Source organism: Typha angustifolia, chromosome 9, assembly GCF_048772165.1.
Source record: "Typha angustifolia cultivar Huaian chromosome 9, ASM4877216v1, whole genome shotgun sequence".
NCBI classification, from domain to species: Eukaryota; Viridiplantae; Streptophyta; class Magnoliopsida; order Poales; family Typhaceae; genus Typha; species Typha angustifolia.
The window spans coordinates 3638359-3661124 of record NC_133247.1 but is presented as its reverse complement, the minus strand read 5'-3'; the positions used below and the strand labels follow the sequence as shown (position 1 = coordinate 3661124).

General features: G+C 38.0%; 3 protein-coding genes across 4 annotated transcripts; all 3 read left to right on the top strand.

Moving 5' to 3' along the window:
• The first annotated feature begins 1218 nt into the window (after nucleotides 1-1218).
• On the top strand, nucleotides 1219-3680 carry LOC140767157 (uncharacterized). The gene is made up of 3 exons (XM_073106973.1): nucleotides 1219-1379; nucleotides 1460-1665; nucleotides 3209-3680. The coding sequence occupies exons 1-3, from the start codon at nucleotides 1290-1292 to the stop codon at nucleotides 3465-3467; spliced, it is 555 nt and encodes a 184-aa protein (XP_072963074.1). The 5' UTR covers nucleotides 1219-1289; the 3' UTR covers nucleotides 3468-3680.
• Nucleotides 3681-7917: 4237 nt separating this feature from the next.
• LOC140767746 (ethylene-responsive transcription factor ERF055-like) lies at nucleotides 7918-9788 on the top strand. Of its 2 annotated transcripts, XM_073107773.1 has the most exons (2): nucleotides 7919-8164; nucleotides 8406-9788. In XM_073107773.1, the coding sequence occupies exon 2, from the start codon at nucleotides 8470-8472 to the stop codon at nucleotides 9244-9246; it is 777 nt and encodes a 258-aa protein (XP_072963874.1). In that variant the 5' UTR covers nucleotides 7919-8164; nucleotides 8406-8469; the 3' UTR covers nucleotides 9247-9788. The 2 variants fall into 2 exon arrangements, with proteins under 2 accessions (XP_072963873.1, XP_072963874.1); XM_073107772.1 differs by having other exon boundaries at nucleotides 7918-9788.
• Nucleotides 9789-15708: 5920 nt separating this feature from the next.
• LOC140766644 (uncharacterized) lies at nucleotides 15709-22124 on the top strand. Its single transcript, XM_073106143.1, has 7 exons — nucleotides 15709-17315; nucleotides 18936-19026; nucleotides 19224-19381; nucleotides 19465-19516; nucleotides 19685-19767; nucleotides 19883-19976; nucleotides 20739-22124. The coding sequence occupies exons 1-7, from the start codon at nucleotides 15864-15866 to the stop codon at nucleotides 21329-21331; spliced, it is 2523 nt and encodes an 840-aa protein (XP_072962244.1). The 5' UTR covers nucleotides 15709-15863; the 3' UTR covers nucleotides 21332-22124.
• Nucleotides 22125-22766: the final 642 nt, after the last annotated feature.

Genomic DNA, 22766 nt, shown 5'->3' with positions numbered 1-22766 from the left:
TGTTTAATTTATAGACATCATTTTATTATTTTTTTATAGCACAATGACTCTCTTAATTATAAAAATATTTAAAATACATATTATGTTAGTTGTTCGTCATGCATAATTAATTTTAAACACTAAAATTAGATGAAATAAAAAGAGAGAAGAATTAAAGAATATAAACGAAATGAAAGATATGATAAAAAAGGCTATATAAAAATAAATAATATTCTAAAAACCTAATTGTAATCAACCACAAAAATAGAATAATAACAAGTGATTGTTACTAAACTTTCTTTTTATTTTTATCTCCTTCTCGGCATGGCCTTCGATAATTTGTTATCTAGAATTGATAATTAAACGCCATACAAAATTAAAGTTATAAAAATAATTTATTAAAAAAAAAAGCCAAGTATTTTACACAATAATTCGTATCAAAATAAAGTAAAATATAACATCAAAATTTTTATGTTTCACTAAGTTAAAAAGAAAAACAAAGACCCGACCACTAACACCCCTTAGATAAATTGTAATGGAGAATCCATGCATTATTGGGCCTCTCATAAGGCCAGCCCAACTAGCTAAGTAGTAGTGCCCACCATGAGATGGCATATAACCACGGTGTTCGATTTTAAACAATATTATCCAAATCCATTACTCTAAAAGCTCTAGTCAAATTTTAGATTAGTTTAAGTCAAATTTATTAAAAAAATTTATGTCCGTAATTCGGGTTTACGTCAGTTATTAAAGGTATCATAAATTGAATATTTAAATTATCAATAAAATTAGTTGGATGAATTAATTGGATTGAGATAATAAATATAAATGAATTAATTGGAAACTGCTCGCATTTTTAAGAAGTAGACTTAAATGAAATAGTTAGATATTTTATATTTTTAAATAATAGATGTATGATTTGAACTAAGCTGTTGAAAAATGATGAATTATTATATTTTAGATTTAATATGTTGGGTGAGAATTTGTCATCCTAATAAATGAATCTTAGATCAATGAGTGTAAAAATAAGTCGAGCTAAAATTCAGACTGTTGAATGTAAAAAAAAAAAAAAAGGTTTTATTTTTTGATAAAAAGAAAATCTTTTAAGTCAAAGTTGACTACTAATGCATGCGGTGTGTCCCATTCACGAGAATCCAGCTGGCAGTAGGTGAAAAGGATACGCATTACATTACACATTGCTACCAAATACCAAATCCTTCGTACATCTACTTCCCAGTTGAGATCTATTTCTATTCCCCATTTCCTCAAACACCTCATCTGCGTCTCGTTCACACACATAAACGTCTACTATGGCGTCTACTATCGTCGTTGTCCTCGTCTTCGTCTTCGACGTCATAGCATTCGGCCTGGCCGTCGCGGCCGAGCAGCGGCGGAGCACGGTAGGATGTCCGATCCGAAGGCTGTGGTTCGTCGTTCTCCTGATCTTGTGCGATGGTGACCCTTTGGTTTCGCTGTGCAGGCGACGGTGGTGCCGGATAAGGAGCAGAACTACACCTACTGCGTGTACGATTCGGACATCGCGACGGGGCTCGGCACGGGCGCGCTGCTGTTCTTGCTCCTGAGCCAGATCTTGGTGATGGCGGCGAGCAAGTGCTTCTGCTGCGGTCGGGCCCTCCGCCCCGGTGGCTCACGCGCCTGCGCACTACTACTCTTCCTCTTCTGCTGGTGAGTACTTACTTCTTCGTCACTTCGTCCCGCACTGTGCTTGTTTTCGTTAGAGTACTTTCACCGGCGGTGACCATAATCGGAATCTTCGAGATCCGCGCTCTTCTGTTTACTCTTTTTTCGCAAGGAAATTTGCATAAGAAACCCTGTATGTAGTTTAATTTTCGTTAGAGTACTTCAATCGTCGAGATCCGAGCAAGTTCTTTTTTTCGTAAGGAAATTTGCATAAGAAACCCTTCACTATTAATATCAAATTACTTTCACCATTAAATTCATTGCTGCAAAACGGCAGCGTTTTATATAAATTTGGAATATGATCTATAAATTTTGAGAATGCAAGTTCAAACTGTAAAATGGCTTCATCCAAAGGTGGCATATGCATATTTTCCTAAATTCAACAATGTCACTGTTAAAATCTTTAAGAACCCCACTAAGAAGTTAATAGGTCTTGGAAAAAACTTAAATCTGAATGTTAATTAGGAAAGGAAGAGATTTTATATATTCTACGCATTGATTGCTTTCCGAGTATTTATTGAGTAATGAGTAGTGTATTGCAGCCTGTTAAATTAAGGAATCTGAACCGAACTGCAATTTATCGCGGATTCCAGACTCAATAATGTTATATTAATATTGTTATTGGTGATTAGAGTTCCTAGGGTAAAAGTGGGTGGGGGATTCAGTGCCCTGGCCGGTTTGAATAGGGTTGGGTGTGCAATCGGATGCGTGCATCGATTGCGGGCATCCGGTGTCGCCGATCATACCCGAAAGTAGATAAAAGAGGATAGTAGGATTTCGGGATGCTTGATCAAAGTCGTTGGATGTACATAATTGATGAGATTGATGAGCTAATACACACATGATAATGTGTATAGATCGAGATGCATAGGATTGGCGTACGCCAAATCCCAACTCAGACTAAGTAGTCTGAAAAATATAGCATCGACTGCCTCTCTATGCTATGCTTAAATGGGCTATATGGCAGCGTTTGTTTGCATCTTAATCCATCCTTTGAAAACCTGTGTGTAAACTCCCTAACACACGAAGGTAAAATAATAAACCAAGTATGAATTCATAGCACTAATGATCTGGATAACACTCCGATCCGACCCAAGTAGCTTGAATTCTGCTAAGGCTTAGCTAGAAAGTAAATGAGCCAAGCCTCAGAACATAGTTTTTCCTAATTTCAAGCATTCATCAAGTCTTACTTAATTCAAGCTTGACGACTTGAATAAAATTTGAGTTGAGCTCAAACTTGAATAGAATTAGATTTGAAATAAGCTTAGGCTTAACTCAATATCGGCTTTAAAGGAAATAAGCCGAGCCTGAACAAATTTTAGACTTGTAATTAATTTCGAGTCAAGCTTGAGTACAAAGTCAGCTCATTTAGACACTGAACATTTACTCCCCTACACTCGTACACTATTTTCTTGTGGTACATGAGTACACTACACAACCTCCACAATTGTAAATTAAATTGCTTCTGCTCTTGTAGATTTATTTTACCATGTCTGCATAGTAAAAATTATTTATACTACTGTTGCAGGTTGACGTTCATAATAGCAGAGTTGTGCTTATTAGCCGGATCAGTGCGTAATGCCTACCACACCCGATACCGCCACTTTCTGGCTGACGGCACACCGTCATGCCAGACTTTGCGGAAGGGCGTCTTTGCCGCCGGCGCTGCTTTTGTGTTCTTCACTGCCGTCCTTTCAGAATTCTACTACATCTCCTACTCCAAGGCCCACGTCTCTAATGCTGCTGCCCCTTATGGGAGCAACATTGGCATGAGCCCCTATAGCTGATAGAATGCTTTCCCTACTTAGGATGAGACTTCTTCTTGCAGTAGCTAATTGAGGCTGTAATTGAATTCTTAATTGGGCTTCATTTGGGCTCTGTTTGCTCGCACGTGTAATGTTTGTCGGATGATGGATATCATTAGGTTGGGTATTTAGCTCCTGCACTCGGTGTGACTCTTTTGGGTGGAAAAGTATATGCTAATGACTGATGCACCTGTAGTTCTTGATGAACGTTTTCAAATGACCATATGATTAATCTCAGCGCTCAACTGGAGACGTGTTTAATGCATTTGCTGGATCTTATCAAGTAACAGGTTGTTAAATCTTTGTAATTTAATGTAAAAGCACAGCCGAACAAATCATCGGTTTGTGCCAAAAGATTTGAAGGTGCTCTAAATTTGAGCAAGAGACAAAGAAGTTGTTGGAAGTTGGATTCCAATTTTTCTTTTCTCCGGCGAGGTTAATTAAACCAAGGAGGAGAGGTAAAATTTCTTTTCTACGACATTAAGTAGTGGATCTTTTCAACCCACTTCGTCATGGATGTTCGAATTGAAAGGTCTTTAGATTCGTGTCTCCTGCACTCGAAACGTCAGTATTCGTCCTTTGTAGTTGCATGCATGAATGAGTTGTTGATTAGTTGCCTTCATGGTATCATGTCGGCATGCAAAGATAATTTAGTGGGTAGTGATGTTAACTGAGATGAAAATGATATACACTAAGTAAAAATAAATAAAACCGATAACAAACTACCGGTGTAGAGCCGGATTTGTTGCTAGAATATAAAATTATAATAGTTTTGCTAGTGGTTTAAATTTTTAGAGTAGTCAGTAAACTTAACATAATATTAGAATCCGATATCATATATTTAAGTTCGGTGGTATCGATTTTTGTCTGAAAATATAAAACTTTACCTATATAACCTATCAAACGGTTAAAATATAAGAATAAGAACAAGAAGTTTTCCATTCTATCTTTTTCCCTATTTTTTCTTACTAAAATCTTAATCTAAAATGGATAGATCTAAAGAGATGATAGATACACTCTAAGGTTAGGTTAAATCTCACCTAATACAAACAAAAAAAATATCTCCAATCAGATTCTACGAAACTATTTAACTAGATAAAAATCTATGACTGCATTCGAATGCGACCAATTTGTTTTCAAATTGGATGACTTCAAATCCAAATTCAAACATCCTTAATTGCAAATGCCTACAAGTCTCAAAAATATTATTTGTTTTACTGGAATTATTTTACATATTTTTTATATTCTATAATATTTCAAAACATATTGCTCGTTACATAAACCTTAAGATAAAAAGGTTGTTTAGTGGTTGACCGGTTAAAGGTAGATTAAGGCAATTGTTCCACTCCTGCCGCCCTGCCACTATGGTTGACTTCCAATATAAAACTTAAATAATTAAACATCACTTTAACCAATAAACTAGTAAATATGAATTCTATGTCTATACTCTAGATTCATCATTGGTGGCAACCCAAATATCTTAAACTTTGTCGATAAGCACGAGAACCAACTGTAGAAGTCAATGCTAATCTTCATCAGTGGAGTTAATTTTAGTTAAACCTTATGACCCATCTCGATAAGGTAGTATATAATTGTTTAAAACTGCAGATGAATGATATAGAAGTAGAGGAATCACTGCAAGACGAATATTAGTTGCTATGTTTCTCTTCACTCTCATCAAAATACTAGCAAATTTTTAAAGATTAATTAATAGACCGAGTTAGAATCTAGACCGCTAATAAATAATGATCGATGGTTTCGGATAAAAAGAGAAGGATTAAATGGGTAAAGAAATTAAATATTTATGTAGTATAATGTTTTGCATTGGTCAATGGTCAATATTTCTGTAGTATAAATTCACTTAGACTACATGAGCTATAACTTATTTTCACATTAATCCTCTTATTTATTTTTATAATATTTTAACACTTTAACTAAATAATTACTGTATCAAATTTTCTCTTTCTTATTTTTAAAGTAAAAGTAGAAAAATTCTTAGGGGGTCTAAAATTAATTACAGAGTTAAAGAGGGCTTTTAACTTCAAAAATAAACGATGGCAGGGAACAACCAAAACACGACACGTGTCCAGACAGCGAGGGTCAATGCTGATTAGGGCGGTGGTCCACATACACGTGTCAATCACTCTTTGGCGATTTGGGCGTCATGGCTGCCGAAAGCAACAAAAAGCGAAAGGCCGGTGCCTTTATAGATAGATAATCTAGATAGTGACCATTGTGAACTACTCTCTCTATTTTATATATATATATATATATATATATTCGAATAAATTTGAGTTTTTCCCATGCAAATTACTATTCTAAAATCACCATAATTTTATTATTTTTTCTGATCAAATTGAAAATTAAACTTTGATATCAATTTTTTTTTCTAAAAAGAATTATTATTTTTGTTTGAGAGAAAATAAAACATTCTCTCCTGACCGAGAAAATACGGTAAAAGATAATTTGATCAGTAAAATAATAAATTATATGTGAAAAAATTAGGTATATATATATATATATGATTTTATTGTCTCAAAAAAAATTATTATGTTAATTAACTCAACCAACAATTATCATTCAATGTACAAGTTGCTGCGATGACAATTAATAAGTTTTCCGAGAGATATTTTATATATATATAATAAAGTAATATTTGTTCGTTATATTTTCTCAACGGTTTTTACTCGCTAGGTTAAATTAAACTCAGAGTATTTCTAAGATAATGAAAATAAATCATCGGGCTGATAAATACCTATATAATAAGAGGAAAGATATTTACAGGAAAACATAGCAATATTTTTTTTTAAATGATAATATAATAAATCTTATCCAATTTTTTTGATGGCTGTGTTATGGTCCCATGGAGTGGTTATGCCATTGTCTTATGCATGCTTAACAAAGAGAGAAGAATCTTCTCTCATGTACTTAGTTTGAAATAATTAAACTGATCACCAGTACTTCCGTGATAGAAAAATTCAAAGTCTAATGTCTTTGGCATTTAGCTGTATCCCTCCAGAGAAAGAAGTCTATAAATTATAATTGCTAGTAGCTCCAAGTTTGAAGTCGGTGAAAGGTCCTACAGCCTACGAATAAGTTTGAGATAATTTAGTTTATTAATTTGGAGGGGTTTAAAACATTTAGTAAGTGTAAGCTAACTAAGAGCATCAAATGATTTTTTTTTTGAATTAATTAGTTCTATTTTAAATTTATTAATATTTATTTCTATCAACAACTCTTTAATTTCATAGAGAAATAATAAAAATGTTTATGCATGTAGAAAATTATGATATATAATTATTCCTTTTAACTTCATGTATATATATGTATATTTTGTTCTTCAAAGATGACTATAGGTTAATTAAATAGTGGGGCGGTTACTCCTAGATAATTAGGTTAAAAACTAGGGCAATTCTTCCATAGTTTGAGAATATAATAGCCAACGCACTAAATGCAATCAGAGTAAATTCTTTGTGCATCCAGTCATGTGTAGTGGTTTGGCCTAATCAATTAAGAGTTATATATAAATATAATCTCATTCCAAACTTTAATCTTAATTTTAAAATAGTAGCTTTACTAGGGAAACACCCTAGGTTTTATCTTAAGGTGTTTTTGAAATATTAAAAGTGAAATGCTAGTGCAATGAAATATATCATGTTTTCAATAATTTTTTATTGTAATTATCACTAAGTTTTTTTAAAACTTTTTCACAATTTGATGTAATTTATAATTTGTCTTATACTCTTTTTTTTTTAAAAGTTTTTGGGTGTAAAATATTTTTTCTCATATAAAAGAAAGAACCAATTAAAATTTTTTAAGGAAAAAATAGGTTATTTCTTCTTCTTCTTCTTCTTTTTTTAATTTTAAAATGGATTTGAATTATCATTAGTTAAATTAAAATAGAAGCATATTGATTTCGACGATAATTATGATATTTTAAAAAATATAGTGTTAAACTATAATATTTTAAAGATTTTTTTCTTTTATCATTCATGAATCCGAATGCTAGATATGGGTTGGACAAAAGACCAATCCTTCTAATATATAGAGACATATAGGCTCCACTGAGATTTTAGCTACCTAGTCTAGATTTCACGCTATATGCATCGATGAAAAATTACTCTGAACTAAACGCTATCGAGATCTGCTATAAATCGTCGTGTTACCAAAACCGTATTACTGAATCATCAATCAAATATAGCTAAATCATTACAATTTTTTCACGGTATTATTTGGTGTTAAAATCCAACTCATAACCTCGTAGAATTAGTTAGTATATTTTAAAGATTCTAAGCGGCAATGGTATAAAATCCAAAGAAAAAAGAAAGATAAAAATCCTCGTGGGACCCGCGCATTCCTAATCGCGCCGACCAATTCTTTGGTCCTCGAAGACCAAACTCCTCGCGTGGCTTCACAGTATGCCAGTATCTAATCTTCCGCCTTCCCCCCGTCCACCTCTCTATAAGCACTCGAACTCTCGAATCGTAAGAGTTCGTAACCCAATTCGATCGATCTCCCCCTTCGCTCTCGCAGCTCTCTCCTCGCCTCCCTTCGAATTCCCTTCCATCTCGGCGACTTCCTTAATTTGTTTTCAGCTGGTAGCCATATGGAAGGGCCGAGAGAGAGCAGCGGGAGCTCGGCAATGGAGGTTGACGCCGGAGATAGAAGAAGACTGAAAGGTAAAGGATTGAGTACCCTTCTTCCGTTGAAGAAGATTAGGACTCCCGATCGTCTTCACCACTTCCCCTATTCCTCCTCTTATTCCTCACCACCTTCGCCTTTCTCCTTCACCAAGAAGCCCTTTTTAGACGCTCCTCTGCTTCCCTTTTTGCAATCAAACGCCCAGATGATTTCTTTTTCTCACCATAATGATCAAGCCCAGCTAATCGGAGATAGCTACTATCCCTTTCCGGTTTTCAGCGAAGGCGCAGTTCCGCAGCTCCGGTACTGGAGCGAGGCCCTCAACCTGAGCCCCCGCGGCCCCATGGGTCGCGTGGACGGGCGGCAATGGCGGAGATCTCTGTTCCATATCCCAACGCCGGCGGCGGCGGCGTCGACGTCATGCTACTCGCCGGGGCCCACTAAGTTGTACCGAGGGGTGAGGCAGCGGCACTGGGGGAAGTGGGTGGCGGAGATCCGCTTGCCGCGTAACCGCACCCGCCGGTGGCTCGGCACCTTCGACACCGCGGAGGACGCCGCGCTCGCCTACGACCGCGAGGCGTTCAACCTGCGCGGCGAGAACGCGAGGCTCAACTTCCCGCACCTCTTCATCGGCAAAGGCAGCAGCGACGGCGGCTCTTGCTCCTCTGAGGCAAAAGATCAAACTCCTCATCTGCCCCAGCACCAGCCTCAGCCTCGGGACGGCGAAGTTAAGGCAACTCAATCACTTTCTCAGCTCGCCCCGACTGTTCCTGACAAGGTTGAATTGATCCGCCCCGAAGGCGGCGAGGGGAAGTCAGGGGCTTATGTTCCTTCGCCGCTCGGCGCGGCCGCGGAGATGCCTGAATCCTCTGAATTGGTGTGGGGGGAGGCGGAGGAGGCGTGGCTGTGCAATTGGGGACCGGCAAACTCAGTCTGGGACGACGTCGTCGTCGACGGAGCGAATAGTTTACTAACACCGTCGTGCCTCACGACGGACACCGAGTCGCCAAAAATGGAGTTATCCAATTCCGCAACAACACCACCAACATCAACAAATATTTCAATCAGTTCTTCTGCTAGCTCTTCTCACTATCCTTCCATGTTCATATGGAAGGAATAATCATAACAAATCCATACAAATTACTACTAGTCTCACATTTTTCTTGCATCCATCCCTTCATATATCACCACACACACACACACGCACGCACGCACATAGAATATTTCACTGGCTGCAAGTTTTTACAGACAGCCAGTGAAGTAGATAGACTCATCATCTTCATGCCAGAAAACTTTAAAACTGCAGCATCTCTTAGTTCTTCTTGGTGAAACCCTGTTTGGCTGCATAATATTTTCTTGGGGCCAAATCTGGATCACACCCATGACCCATCTCCTCATTTCTCAAGCTGATCTCACCCTACGAAAGCACTAGTAATCTTGTGTTTGGTTCACTGGAGCCTGGAGGTAGGATGGAAGGAGGAGACAGTTTTGTGCTCTCCTCCTCTCCTGCTTGTTTACTGTTTGGTTTCCCATTCCTTTTCTCATGCATGCTAATGTATAATTATGTAGTGATTAAAATGCTTCTTAGACTATGTAAAGATGCAAGCATATATTTTTATTTCACATCTGCAGTCCAGAGAGAAATATGATGTGATTCCTTTTTGCTTTCTTCCCTCCTTTGTTTGTTTCAGACAACTAAGAAGGACACAACGCTGAGTTAGTTAGGTTTATTAGCCTTATCTAACCTACTATATGTTAGGTAGCACAATAGAAAATTATATGTTTATTCATCTGCAATTAGGAGATTGTTTCTATCATGGCTATTAATGCTATGATTGCTGCAGTACATTAGATTAGATGAATCCTAGCTGTAGCTCATTGAGGCCTAAATTTGTTGCTTGAAAGAAACTGTCCTTTTTTTTCTCTCTCTTTCTTTCTTTTTCTTTTTCTTGGAAGAATTCAGCATTCATGATCGAACAAAGGAAGTGAATAAGAGAACAAAGAAAGGTTTCAAAATTTTGATGTCTAGTACGATAGAAATTTAAAGCGTCTCACTAAACATCTCATCACTAACCCTATCGTGATGTTTTAAACTATATGTAACTCTTTGACGAATTAATGACGCCCGCTCAAATCTAAATAGAACGGTGGATTGAATTCTATTTTTTTAGGAATAAAAATGTCTTTCTCCTCTTATATAAATATATTTTTTTTCTTCAAATAATACTCTATTCTTTTTTACTTTCTAATTTGTGCCAACTATACGGTAAGTATTGTTAAGTCTGAGTTTTTATGAAGTTTAGTAGTTAAATCGTATATAGAAAGAAGATAAATACGGGTTAAGAAAATCATATCAAAACTTTATCTATCTTGTCTAATAAACACAACGAGATATTTTGATCATTTATGCACGCTATATTAATTTTAATATAAAAATTAAAAGTTTCACTTTAGCCGTGAGTAAAGAGACTGGTTTGAGATTTTTTAAAATACAGCTTTGGCCATAAATACATAAAGTAAAATATATTTAAAACTATTTTTATGTATATAAAAAGTAGTGTTTTTAAAGACGCTCCAGACGGTCGCCATGGTGAGGCATCACACCAACGTCCCGCTATCTAGTCTGGTGTTAGGAGAAGGCAGCTTGCCGCATTGGCAGGCCGCCTAGAAGGTCTAGACGATTCATTAAATAGAAGAAATTTAATGATTGTACATCAATTAAAACTACGAGACCGTTAAGTGACACGAAAATTTTTTGGAAATTATATCTCATGCCAAATTGTTGAGTTTGAAATCAAAAGCCCATAGAAGCCCATATGATCCGTATATAACAGCTAAATAGCTGCCTTCCCTTCTATAATCCATAACCTTTGACAAACCCAAAACCTTTCTTTTCTTTGATGAAATAAAAACTAAGTCACCGAAGATAAAATAGAATTGTGAATTGGGAAACAAAATTGGTCCACACGGCTCACAGTTGGGCCCAAAGCCATCATACCAAATCTGCTAGCATCTCACCAAACTCATCATTAGCCAACTTCTTGGAACTCCATCAGGGGCAAAAGAGCAACTACCTTAAAAAGAGATGAATAAATGGTCAATAGATCTATGCCTAGATCATAGACCATTCCAATTTGTGTTGAGGGGTCACATCAATTTCTTCTTTGGAGACTGGATCAATCATTTGGTCTCATCCAAGTGTACTCGAATCCCCTTTCTTTCACACTTCATTTTGTGTGAGATTTCTCGTAACAATGAGCTGCTTTATTTCTTTATTCCTTTTCTTTATATATATATATATATATAAATCTCTTCAACCTCAAGTTCCCATCAATTTGGGATAAATTATGTTTAATTTTCTAATGATTTGATGGCGTTTGGTTGGTGAATTAACTCTTAAATTTAACTTTATCTATTGCACATCCGCTAATAATAATAGAAAAATATGTATAACTTAGAGTTATATTAATTTTTTTTCAAAGAAAATTTAACTGATTTTATAATTCGATTAGTTTTTATTTAACATCAGGAGAAATTTAGAAATAAAAGAATAAAGGAGGACTTCCCAAATCTTCTTTTCCCCGAGTGATAAATGGGGAAGTGGTTATAGAGTCCCCTTTCGTTCAATTAGAAGGGACAGAGGCAAATATCCCCAGAACACACCCACCTAAGAACAATACCACAAACTATCATTATTAAGTTCAACAAAATTTGAATTAAGATGTGATCCCAAAAGAGTCTCTGTTATTAAAAGTCAAATGCTTGATTGATGACTAGTCGCCTACCAATTGAATCATTACAAATCCATATCTATTATCTAACCCTCCATAAATCCAAGACTACCAGAGCCTTTCGAAATCAGTGACTTGCTCAACTAAACTAAACTACACCTGATGTTCTTTTTAATATACTCTGATGTTCTTAATTATATCAACAGAGACATAAAAATTAAAACAAAGAAGAAGAAGAAGAAGAAGAAGAAAAGAATAGGAACATAATAAGCGACAGTGGAGAAGAGGCCCCTCTCCCCCCAACACTGTCTCAGATTCCCCCCTCTGTCTGCAGTTGCACAGTTTGTGTGTAATCCCTCCATATGCAGCAGCCCAGCCTTTTTATCATCTCCATTTCTCCCCCCAACTTTTTTGTTTCTTGTACTAAAAACACACCACCCACTCTTCCACATATATCTCCTCAGCAGTAGAAGAACCTTCTCTTCTCCTCCATCTTCAACCCCCCCACTTGCCTTATTACCTACCATCCTGTGGGAAATCTCCATGCAATGAGAATATCCATCATTGTACTTTTCTTTACAATTAGTTCATAATTTTAGTTTTAGTTTTTTTTTAAAAAAATACCAGCATAAGAGAATTTGTGCCAGTATAAATTGAACTATGAGAGGAAAAAAAAAAAAGGAAAAAGAATGAAGAACAATCAGTATGTTTTACTTTTACAGTGATAGATTTGATGGAAATGAGGTGGTGTGAGATCATAACACTGGTCCCCAATCTCAATTGGGGTTTGAGCAAACATCCCATGCTGCTGAGGTACAGAGGCTCACAAGCTTCTTGGGCATGCCAATTTATTGGCAGGACCATTTTGTGGTTAAAGCTCTTCCCAGATCTATTTCTCAAACAACCCATAACTTTACAAACACACACACATATATATAACATTTTAATACTGCAAATGGCCTTCTTTCAGAACTTTGATATGAGAGAAGCTGAAGTCTTTTTATATTAGTTAAGGTTGTCCATCAAAATTTTCCTAGGTTTCCTCCTATTTTTCCTACACCTCTCTCTCCCCCCCCCCCCCCTCTTCTCTACCCCCCTTGGACTATAATAACTATGCAAGCTGTATAAATTTCCATGCCAAGTTGCCCACCTTCAATCTGAGGTGGCCCCCCCACGTTGGAAATTGATGACATGATTGGCCTTCTTCTTGGTGGGTCCCAAATTAGAACTAAGAAGTTTGGGTCCCTTCTAAGTAGAATCTGATGAGGTGCTAAAAAGAAAATTAGTATATTAATTAATCACCGGGGATTATAATAAGAGGCTCTGTTAATATTGGAAGCCAAAATTATACAAATTAAGCTGGAAAAACATCCATCCAAGTACAAATCTATTAATATGCTGAGATGGGGTTGGATGGAAATATGTATGACTGCCATTAACAGTAAATTACTGTTGTCTATGGTACCAGGTAAATCCGCTGGCGATAATTGACATGTAGCACCTTACATTTAAGCAAATTTATAGTTTAAAACCCTGAATTTTTTTTTTAAAAAAATACTCTTAGAATGTTTCTCTCATTTTGTAGAAACTGTTGGGGCAATCTGTAAATATTGAAAACATAAATTATATTTTACTTTTTATACAACTCCTGATTCAATTTTTTTTTTCAGAGACTATATAGTTATTTTTTTATTAATTTAAGATGATATAGATATATATTTTTCTTAGTTTAGGAGTGTGTGTATGGATAATAAAAAATATTTATAAAATATATGTGAAAAATAATGATAGTTTTGGACGATTTAAATATTTTTTTTCACTTATCCATTTTAAATTTTCATTAAATTGCAACTCTAAGCATTGTACAAAATTTACTTAAATAATTATTATTTTTATTAGTGATATAGAAAAAAGAATTTTTAATAGTAAGGTAGGTGTTTGATTGAGCTCTTATAAGCTTGATTTAAAATTAACTTTGAGTTTGATTTAAAACTGTTCAAGCCAATTTTGTTAGACTGTAGATTCAATCCTATTCAATTTAAGCCTAAGTTGAGCCTCACAATATATATATATATATATATATATATATATATATATATATATATACACAAATAATTTCAATCATAAATATTTAAAGATTATTATAATATAAAAATAATATAAATAATTAAATGTCAATGAAATAATGCTTAAATAGTTAAAATAACTCATGGTGTATAAGTGTATCTGTGCTCAATTAGTTTAACTAGGACACAATTAAGTTTCCACTTCTCTAAAAGAGAAAAATAAAAATAAATATACATTTGAATTAATATTTCCTTCTATTACAATCACAAAGCGTTTAAAAAATACAACTCTAGAAATTCCTCGTAATCAAGTTTGACTTGAAAATAATTTTAAGCCCAAATTTAAATCGATAAGTTGATTTTTTTTCCAACCAATAATATTTTTTAAGATAAAAAAAACAAATAAAATATAGAAAAAGAAAAAGGAAACTTTCTGTTTTAGTCCAACCTTTCCATCTAATTATCAATTTAGGCTTGGCAGTAGAGGCGACCTTAGTGGGCTGTGGGGGTGAGAGTAAAAGCGCAAAGTTGCGCGGTCCACGGTACCCGTTTTCCGAGCGAGCGGTACGATCACCGCCCTGTAGATAAAAGACCACATTTTGTACACCGTAGGTAGCTCAGTGCCTCTCTCTCTCTCTCTCTCTCTTGCGGCATTGCTTAGCAAACAGGGGATTCATAAGGCTGCAATGCTTCTGGGACCAACCAAACGCGATGCCTCCTCCTCGTATAACAACTTCCCACTGTTAATTAAATAGCTTAATCTAAGAGAGACAGCTTATGTAACTTGTAGAACAAGCCACTGCCTATGTTTCTTCTAGGGGTACTGGGATCAGTTAACTTTGTTTTTTTTTTTTTCTTTTCCTTTTCCCTTCCTTTAAAAAAAATTAAAAATAAATTTATTGGATTTTATTTTGTGCTTTTCCAGCTTAAACTAAATATAAACACCCAAGGTTTCTTCTAATAATAGTATAGTAGTAAGGATAAATGCGAACATTTATAACTCCTCTTTTTTCCTTTTTCAAAAATAAAAAATTAAAGAATAAATGGGGATTATTGATGTATTGTTGTTGTTGTTACCTGATGGTGCTTGTAACTCTAGTATTGTAATTTATGGACATTGATATAAAGCACGTGCTTTTGTTTCACCTTTTTCAGCTTTTCCTTATTCCTGTACGACATTCATTAGTAGGATGTAGGCTTTTGCCTAATTTCTCTTTTGGCTTTTTAATCAAAGGTGAGATACATCATCTAATAGCTGGAATGCAAACTGTGAGATAAATAATTATTATATATAGACACGGAAATATTTGGCAGATTAAACCTCTATTAGTCAAGAATAGCATTCGGAACCTACTAATAATAAACTATTATAAAATTAGGCAGATTATGAGCCAATACCAAACGCGAGGCGTGCGATCCATTCGTGATTCCCCCCTCCCCTCCCCTCCCCTCCCCATTGACCTGCAACAAATCTAGTTTTATTTAATTAGGCGATAAAATTATATAAATGGGTCAGATAGTGAATAGTTTTTGGGGTAATAAGAGAAAAAGGGGAGGGTGTAATTATAAAAAATGTCGTAATTAGTAGTATATAGCGGTGTTACGGCGTCCTGTGTGACGTAAAAAAAATGGCGTTAAGGGGGGTTATTACGGTCTAAGAACGGGGGGAAGGTTTCCCAACGGAAGACGAGGCAACTGGTGGGGCGCGAGTCAGGGGCAATTTAGTAAATTAGGACAGGGAAGAGAGAAACAAGAAAGAAAACGATGAGTCCCCCCCCCCCCCCCTCTCCCCACACACCCGATCCCCTCGATATAGATGATGGGTAGATCTACCTCAACTACTACCCCAAAACGACTACTACCGCCTCGGGTTTCGTTCCCCGATAACTCCCCCGGTCTCCTATTGCTCGCGGCGTTGGGATTGGGATGTTGGTGGAGAGATGACCAACTCGGAGGAGGAAGAAGACGAGGAGGAGGAGTTTTATGAGTCCTTGGATCGGATCCTGTCGTCGTCCTGCTCGTCCACCTCGGCTTCGGATGATGAGTCCGGCGATCACCACCGCCGACGGCAGAGCCAGCATCTCCCGCTCTTCCCGCCTGCCTCTGCCGCCTCCCTCGACGTCTGGATAGCCGAGCCGGCTCCCGTAGAGGAGCGGCGGCGGCGCCTCCTCGAGCAGATGGGGCTCGACGGGGACCCCGCCCTAGCTCGAGTCGGATCGCCGAAACCCCTCCCCGGCGGCGGAGGAGATCACTGGGTGATGACGGTTAGGGATGGGGAGATGGGGAGATCCGTCTCCTGCGATGGTCTCCGCCCCTCGTTGGCGTCCTCCTCCTCCTCCTCCTCCTCCGCCGCCGCCGCCTCCGTCGTCCGGTCTAGATCCGATAGTGCCGTGGATCCGAACCCTGGACATAGACCTATACTACAGCCTATCTCCTCCAAGCCGCCCCTTGTAGGAAGACCTAAATCGGACGGGAATCTTGATGTCTCTGAGGAAGACGGCGAGGACGACCCGAGATTCTTGATCAAGGACTTGGACAACGGGAAGGAGTTCGTAGTGAAGGAATTGCGTGAGGATGGGATGTGGAACAAGCTCCGGGAGGTAGGAACTGGTCGGCAACTCTCCATGGAAGAGTTCGAGATGTGCGTTGGGCGGTCTCCGATCGTGCAAGAACTCATGAGGCGACAAAACGTGGAGAATTCCGCTAGTGTCGGCGGGGGCAGCTCTTGCGAGGGACACGACGTATCGGCGAAATCATCAAAGAAGAAGGGAAGCTGGTTCAGGAGCATCAAGAACATCGCGGGCCACCGCGAGCGGCGGAGCAGTGACGAGAGGGACACGTCCTCAGAGAAGGGAGGAAGGCGGTCAAGCTCCGCCACGGATGACAGCCAGGAAGCAACCAACTCTCTCCACATTGGTCCAGAAATGGTTAAAGTCCGGCAGTACGGGAAGTCACATAAGGAGCTCTCTGGATTGTATATGAGCCAGGAGATACAAGCTCATAGTGGATCTATTTGGAGCATCAAATTTAGCTTGGATGGTCGTTTTTTGGCTACTGCTGGACAGGACTGTGTGATTCATGTGTGGGAGGTGTCAGAGTTGGAGAGGAAAGGGGAAATTTTGGCGGAACGACCAGTGGAGGAGAATGGTAATTGTAATCCTTTTGTTGCTGCTGTTATTAACGGTTCACCGGAGCCGACTTTTGGGTTGTCTTCTGTTGAGGGGAGCCACTTGGAAAAGAAGAGGAGGGCGAAGGTGCATGGAAGTAGGAAGTCTGTGAGCTTGGATCATTTGATGGTGCCTGAGCATGTATTTGCTCTCTCGGAGAAGCCTGTCTGCAGTTTCAGAGGACACCTAGATGATGTTCTTGATCTCTCTTGGTCGAAATCCCAGGTACTTTCCTGATCTCTTTGGCGACAATTATATTAACTCGACATTGCTAGTTCCAAGACAGTACATATGAATGTGGTTTCGAGCATTATATTGAGGACTGATCTTAGGACTGAAGGGAACATTACTACGGACAGTGCTAAAGAATTTCAACATCTATCCTCTTCATGTGCTGAGAGATGAAAAATTCAGAGGAAGCAACAAGTTTAGACTAACAACTGATTTTGCAGAACTTGATTTAAGCTTTTAGTAAATTTATAATTTGGTTTGAGTGATCAATCAGAGACTCAATAGCTTTCTGAGGAAAATAGTCCTTGATATTAGGAACATATCTCATTTCACGACATTTGCATCGCAATAAAGTAAACTGGGGAGACTCTAATATACTGAAAGATGTACTTATATTATAATCGGTTTCTCCAAGGTAGTAGTTGAAGTTTAAAAGGTTAATTTGAAGTGGGTGCATAAAGTTCTCACTTGTACATATTGAGGAGAAGTTTTCACTAGTTCAAATCCTCTTCCAAGAATTAAAACCTTTTAAGACCCTAAAGTGAGTAAATAATCCTATATCCCAAAAGATTCCTAATTTTAATTTGGATGGCGGCTATTGGGTATTGGTTCATATTTAAAAAATCAGTATGTGGCTTTTCAAGCACAGCAAGATTGCAGAATGAAGAATTAAGGATCAGTATTGTGACTTTTCTATTACATGAAGGTGAAGGATAATCGGATACAAAGATTATGGAATGATCCCTCCATAGCCTACCACATCTGTGGCCATCAGCTTTGAAGTTCCACAACTTCTTCATGTTGTGGACATATGTTGCTTTTTTGTGTTTGGTTGACAGTTTATCTGCTATCTAGCTCAATCAGTACTTCTTGAGGAGAGATTTCGATCTGTTTATGAGCATTCATCAATTTGGAGTTTATCTTGTGAACACTAGCTTTGAATATTGGTGAGTTGCATAAAGGGGCAATTTCTTGATATCTGTAAGACATATTAGTTGGATGAGGTTTTGTGCCAAGAGCCGAGATGTTAGGTCAATCCGTATGTTGCACATATCACACCTTTTACTTCCAACATGTTTAACTTTTCAGATAACGTTAGAAAGGAGTACTGTGTAGTTGTCATATTATTTGCTGCAAAGAGTTTGCACGAGATATTAGTTATTTTGTACTATTTGTCATTCTTCCCTTCTTTATTTAATCAATATATCTGTTTTAGATAATTGTATGTTTAATCTATAGAACTGAGAAGCCCATCAGTTGGTTTAGGTCAATCTTTCAGAGATCCTAGCCGGCTTTTTTCTTTGAATTGTTTACAAATTTGATTTGATAATTGTAGATGGTAATAGTATGCAGACTTTGGTTATTATGATCGACCGTTATCTTTCATTGTCATTAAACAGCAGCCACCTAGTGTCTTAATACATATCTTGTAACCTTTGTTTTCTTTATCTTGTAACTGAGAAATTTTAGACTCTTTTATCTTATACTTGTAATTAAAAATCTTGAATGTTTATGAAGGGGTTACCATGTTTGAGATAACAGGAATTTGACATATTTTCTCATGTAATACTGGTGCCTAAAATTTGTGAATAATCAAATCCATCTGCATTGCAGTACCTGCTTTCATCGTCAATGGATAAAACAGTTCGACTATGGCACATGTCGACAAATTCCTGTTTGAAGATGTTCTCACACAGTGACTATGGTATGTTATGCAGTGCTTTATCAGTCCCTGTCGCTTAGTTTTTCCTCCCCCCACTAACCCGCACTCCTTACAGATACACACACATGTGCACATAAACACATAAAACACAAATTTCCACTTCAGATGATATAACTTTTTAGCTATGTAGGCTACCACCTAATGTCTCTGGGTTGCCTTTTGGTTCTTCCTTGATGCAGTGACTTGCATCCAGTTTAATCCGGTTGATGACAGATACTTCATTAGTGGATCCTTGGATGAAAAAGTCCGTATATGGAGCATTCCCGATCGGCAGATTGTTGATTGGAATGATTTGCACGAAATGGTGACTGCAGCTTGCTATGCCCCTGATGGAAAGGTAAGCACAATTTTCTAGTTGCATACATTTGTCGGAGAAATCCTGTACATTTATCTCAACACTTCTTTCTTCGTCTTATGAAGAGTGCACTAGTAGGTTCGCATAAGGGGAGCTGCCACCTGTATGATACATCTGGTATGGATTGTTGCTAGTACCTCTCTCTCTCTCTCTCTCTCTCTCTCTCTCTCTCACACACACACACACACACACACACACACACACATTGTGTGTATTGGCAACCTCATCTGTCTTCATTGAACTGCTTGGCGTGTGATCTGCTGATGTTTATGCTAAACGATCCAGATAATAAGCTTGTTCAGAAAAGCCAAATCGACTTGCAGAACAAGAAAAAGAAGTCCAATCACAAGAAAATCACTGGTTTTCAGGTAAGTTACGTTAGTACTCGAAGTTGTTTCCATTTTTTTATTTCTAAAAGATGTTGAATACTTCTTATATTACAATTTTTTATAATGAAAATTTGATGCCAATTTTGCTGCACAGTTTGCTCCAAAGAGTTCCTCAAAGGTGCTAGTAACATCAGCTGATTCGCGAATCCGGATAATTGATAGTGTTGAATTGATTCACAAAATTAAAGGTATAAGCTTTAATCTACATACTTTGTTGAGAAAGTTTTTCACTGATATGTACTATCACTACCTTTTGTTTTCCAGATCAGCTTTCTTTGACTAAATATCTTTAGGTTTCATGTTGACTCCCTTAAGTTCTAATGTGGAGAAGAGAAATTTTAGACATTATTATCTCCCTCTTTAGGTAGGGAAATGATATTTACAGTCCTCCTTTAGGTATATCCTTGCTCTGTAAATATCAGTCCCCTTTAGGTATATTCTTGTCTAGTTTATGGAATTGGTTAACTCGGCGAACAACTCAGGGTATGATACATAAGACGTTAAATAAAGCCAAACTTTCTGTTTGCCGATGGTCATGATCATCTTCCATTTGCACTATTGAAGTTATATATTTTCCAAATCAGCTTTCTTTGGCTAAATATCTTTAGATTTCATGTTGACTTCGTCAAGTTCTACTGTGGAGAAGAGCAGTGACCTTTTTTAGACATTGTTATTTCCCTCTTTAGTACTTTTCGGAATTGGGTAACTCAGTCAAACAACCAAGAGTATGGTACATAAGACGTCTGTCAACTGGCTCTGATGTTCTTTCATGATGAATCTGGGCATAGTTCTCGTTTAACTTTTCCTCCGTTTTCTTCTGTTCTGACGAAAAACAAATGACAGCTTTGATCTTGGCTTGTTTATGAAGATATAGTGATAGGAGTATAATGTGGCTCAATTTCATAAAGTTAGGAGCATCAGCACTTCAGCGTGTCAATTTTATCTTTCAGGGTTTCGCAATACCAGCAGCCAAATTTCTGGCTACTTTACAACGAATGGGAAATATGTTATCTGTGCAAGTGAGGATTCTCATGTATATGTGTGGAGATACGATGATGATTCTCGTCCAAGCAGAAGCAGAGCTGTCACGATGTCGCAGTCTTATGAGCACTTCCACTGCCAGGATGTGACTGTGGCCATTCCTTGGCCAACCAGTGGCACTGGAGGGACACCAAGAAGTCATTCCAGAAGACAAGATGTGCAGGATGGAGATTTCAAATACAGTCCACTCGTGCTGACTGAGGCCAATGGACAACAGCATCCGCCTTCACCTTCGTCTTCGCCTACTCACTTGCCTGTCAATTGTCTACAGCAAAATAGCATCCTGGACATAAATTCGGATAACTTTGCCGAGAGATTTGCAGCAACTTGGCCTGAAGAGCTTGTGGCTGTCAAGAAACAGAGCCCTCAAAGCAGCTTTGATGTTTTTGATGGTAGCGTGCCAGCAGAAAGCAGGTCAGCCTGGGGACTGGTCATTGTTACCGCAGGTCGTGGAGGTGAAATCAGAACATTTCAAAATTTCGGATTTCCTGTTCGAGTGTGAAGTTCTTTGGTTGATTGGAAAATTTCGCTGAAGCCTTAATAAGCCTGGAAGAACTTGCAATATGACATTTTTTTGGCTTGTAAAAATGGGGATAGATGGAGAGTGATGAATTTAGAGATATTCATTTTACTGCTCCAATTGCAAGATGGTTGGCTAATCCGTCAGAGAACTAATTCAGTTAGCCATACAACCACTCGTATCTCACAGATCATTCGGAGGGCTTGCTTTTGCTCAATGTACATGAGGGTAAAACCTGATGCAAGGTTTGGATGGGGGATCTGATTTTCTTTTCTTTTTTTTTTTCTTTTTTCCACAGTATATTTTTTTTGTAAGAAAAGTCCATTTTTTTTACATAGAAATCACAATTTGGTTGGGATTTTTTTGTTTTTTGTTTTTGTTTTTTTTTCGATTTTTTTTATCAAAGGTTGGGAATTTTGTATTGCTATGGCTCTCTTCTGTGGGTATCTGAAAGCAGTCTCTTAGCGTCAACAGCTACTACTTCAATCTCATTCTTCCAATGCGTTACAAAAGTCTTTCCTCTGACGGATAATAACTAGTTGCTCTGTTCAACCTCTATATATTACGCATAACACGAGTACATAGATACTTCTAGTTGATAATAGGAATTGTTTAGAAAATCACATCGTCTGATGCAGAACGCCAATAAGAAAAGACCAAACACAAGGGCAAGCTAGCCATTGACACAAACCAAAGCACGACTAGTCCACCACCAACAAACTAACATAGAAGCAATCATACCCCCTTCCATACGTCTTCTACATATCTAATTCAAGAGTCATCAGTTGCCGGAGGCATAAGATCCGGCGCCACCAGACCAGACACCTCATCATCCCAATTACCACCCCAATTCCAATACCCAGTGCTGCTCCCTGGAACTACTTGTGCGGGTGGCGCCACGTTCCAGGTACTTGAACTGTTGATAATCACGCTGTAATCCGATGGCATTACCTGGGGCGGAGCACGAGGCAGCACTTGACGAAGAATTTCCGGCAACGCACTGCTGCTTGGATCTCCATTAAATAGTCGCTGAGCGAAGGTCGAACAGTTGTTGGTATTAGTGTTGTTATTATTGCCGTTAGTGGTGGTGGTGGTGGTGGGTGTGGTTTGAGGTGTTGTAGTAGTCTTTTTGGTGCTACGCTTGTTCTTGCGGCAGCCGCCAACGGGGACGTTGCGAAGGGTGCCGCCCTCGGTCCAGTGGCGCCGACATGCCTTGCAGAGGTGGCGGGGCTGTGACTTGCTGTAGTTGTTGTAGTAGCAGAACTTAGTGTTTGTCGAGTCGCACCGGGGGCACCGCAGCGGCGGCCACCGCGGCTGCTGCTGCTGCTGCTGCTGCTGTTGGTTTCTTGAAAGTTTCAGTATGTCTATCTCTCCGCTGCTGTTCACCAGTCCCTTCACGAAACGTACGTAGAGAGAG

What these genes read in the sequence shown, in the direction of transcription:
- LOC140766644 (XM_073106143.1), top strand. Translation starts at nt 15,864, where the DNA reads ATGACCAACTCGGAGGAGGAAGAAGACGAGGAGGAGGAGTTTTATGAG. An exon ending in GTTCTCACACAGTGACTATG is followed by an intron (nt 19,027 to 19,223) that starts GTATGTTATGCA and finishes TCCTTGATGCAG; the next exon opens with TGACTTGCATCCAGTTTAAT. An exon ending in CCACCTGTATGATACATCTG is followed by an intron (nt 19,517 to 19,684) that starts GTATGGATTGTT and finishes TAAACGATCCAG; the next exon opens with ATAATAAGCTTGTTCAGAAA.
- LOC140767746 (XM_073107772.1), top strand. Translation starts at nt 8,092, where the DNA reads ATGGAAGGGCCGAGAGAGAGCAGCGGGAGCTCGGCAATGGAGGTTGAC.
- LOC140767157 (XM_073106973.1), top strand. Translation starts at nt 1,290, where the DNA reads ATGGCGTCTACTATCGTCGTTGTCCTCGTCTTCGTCTTCGACGTCATA. An exon ending in CCGAGCAGCGGCGGAGCACG is followed by an intron (nt 1,380 to 1,459) that starts GTAGGATGTCCG and finishes TTCGCTGTGCAG; the next exon opens with GCGACGGTGGTGCCGGATAA. An exon ending in CTACTCTTCCTCTTCTGCTG is followed by an intron (nt 1,666 to 3,208) that starts GTGAGTACTTAC and finishes CTACTGTTGCAG; the next exon opens with GTTGACGTTCATAATAGCAG.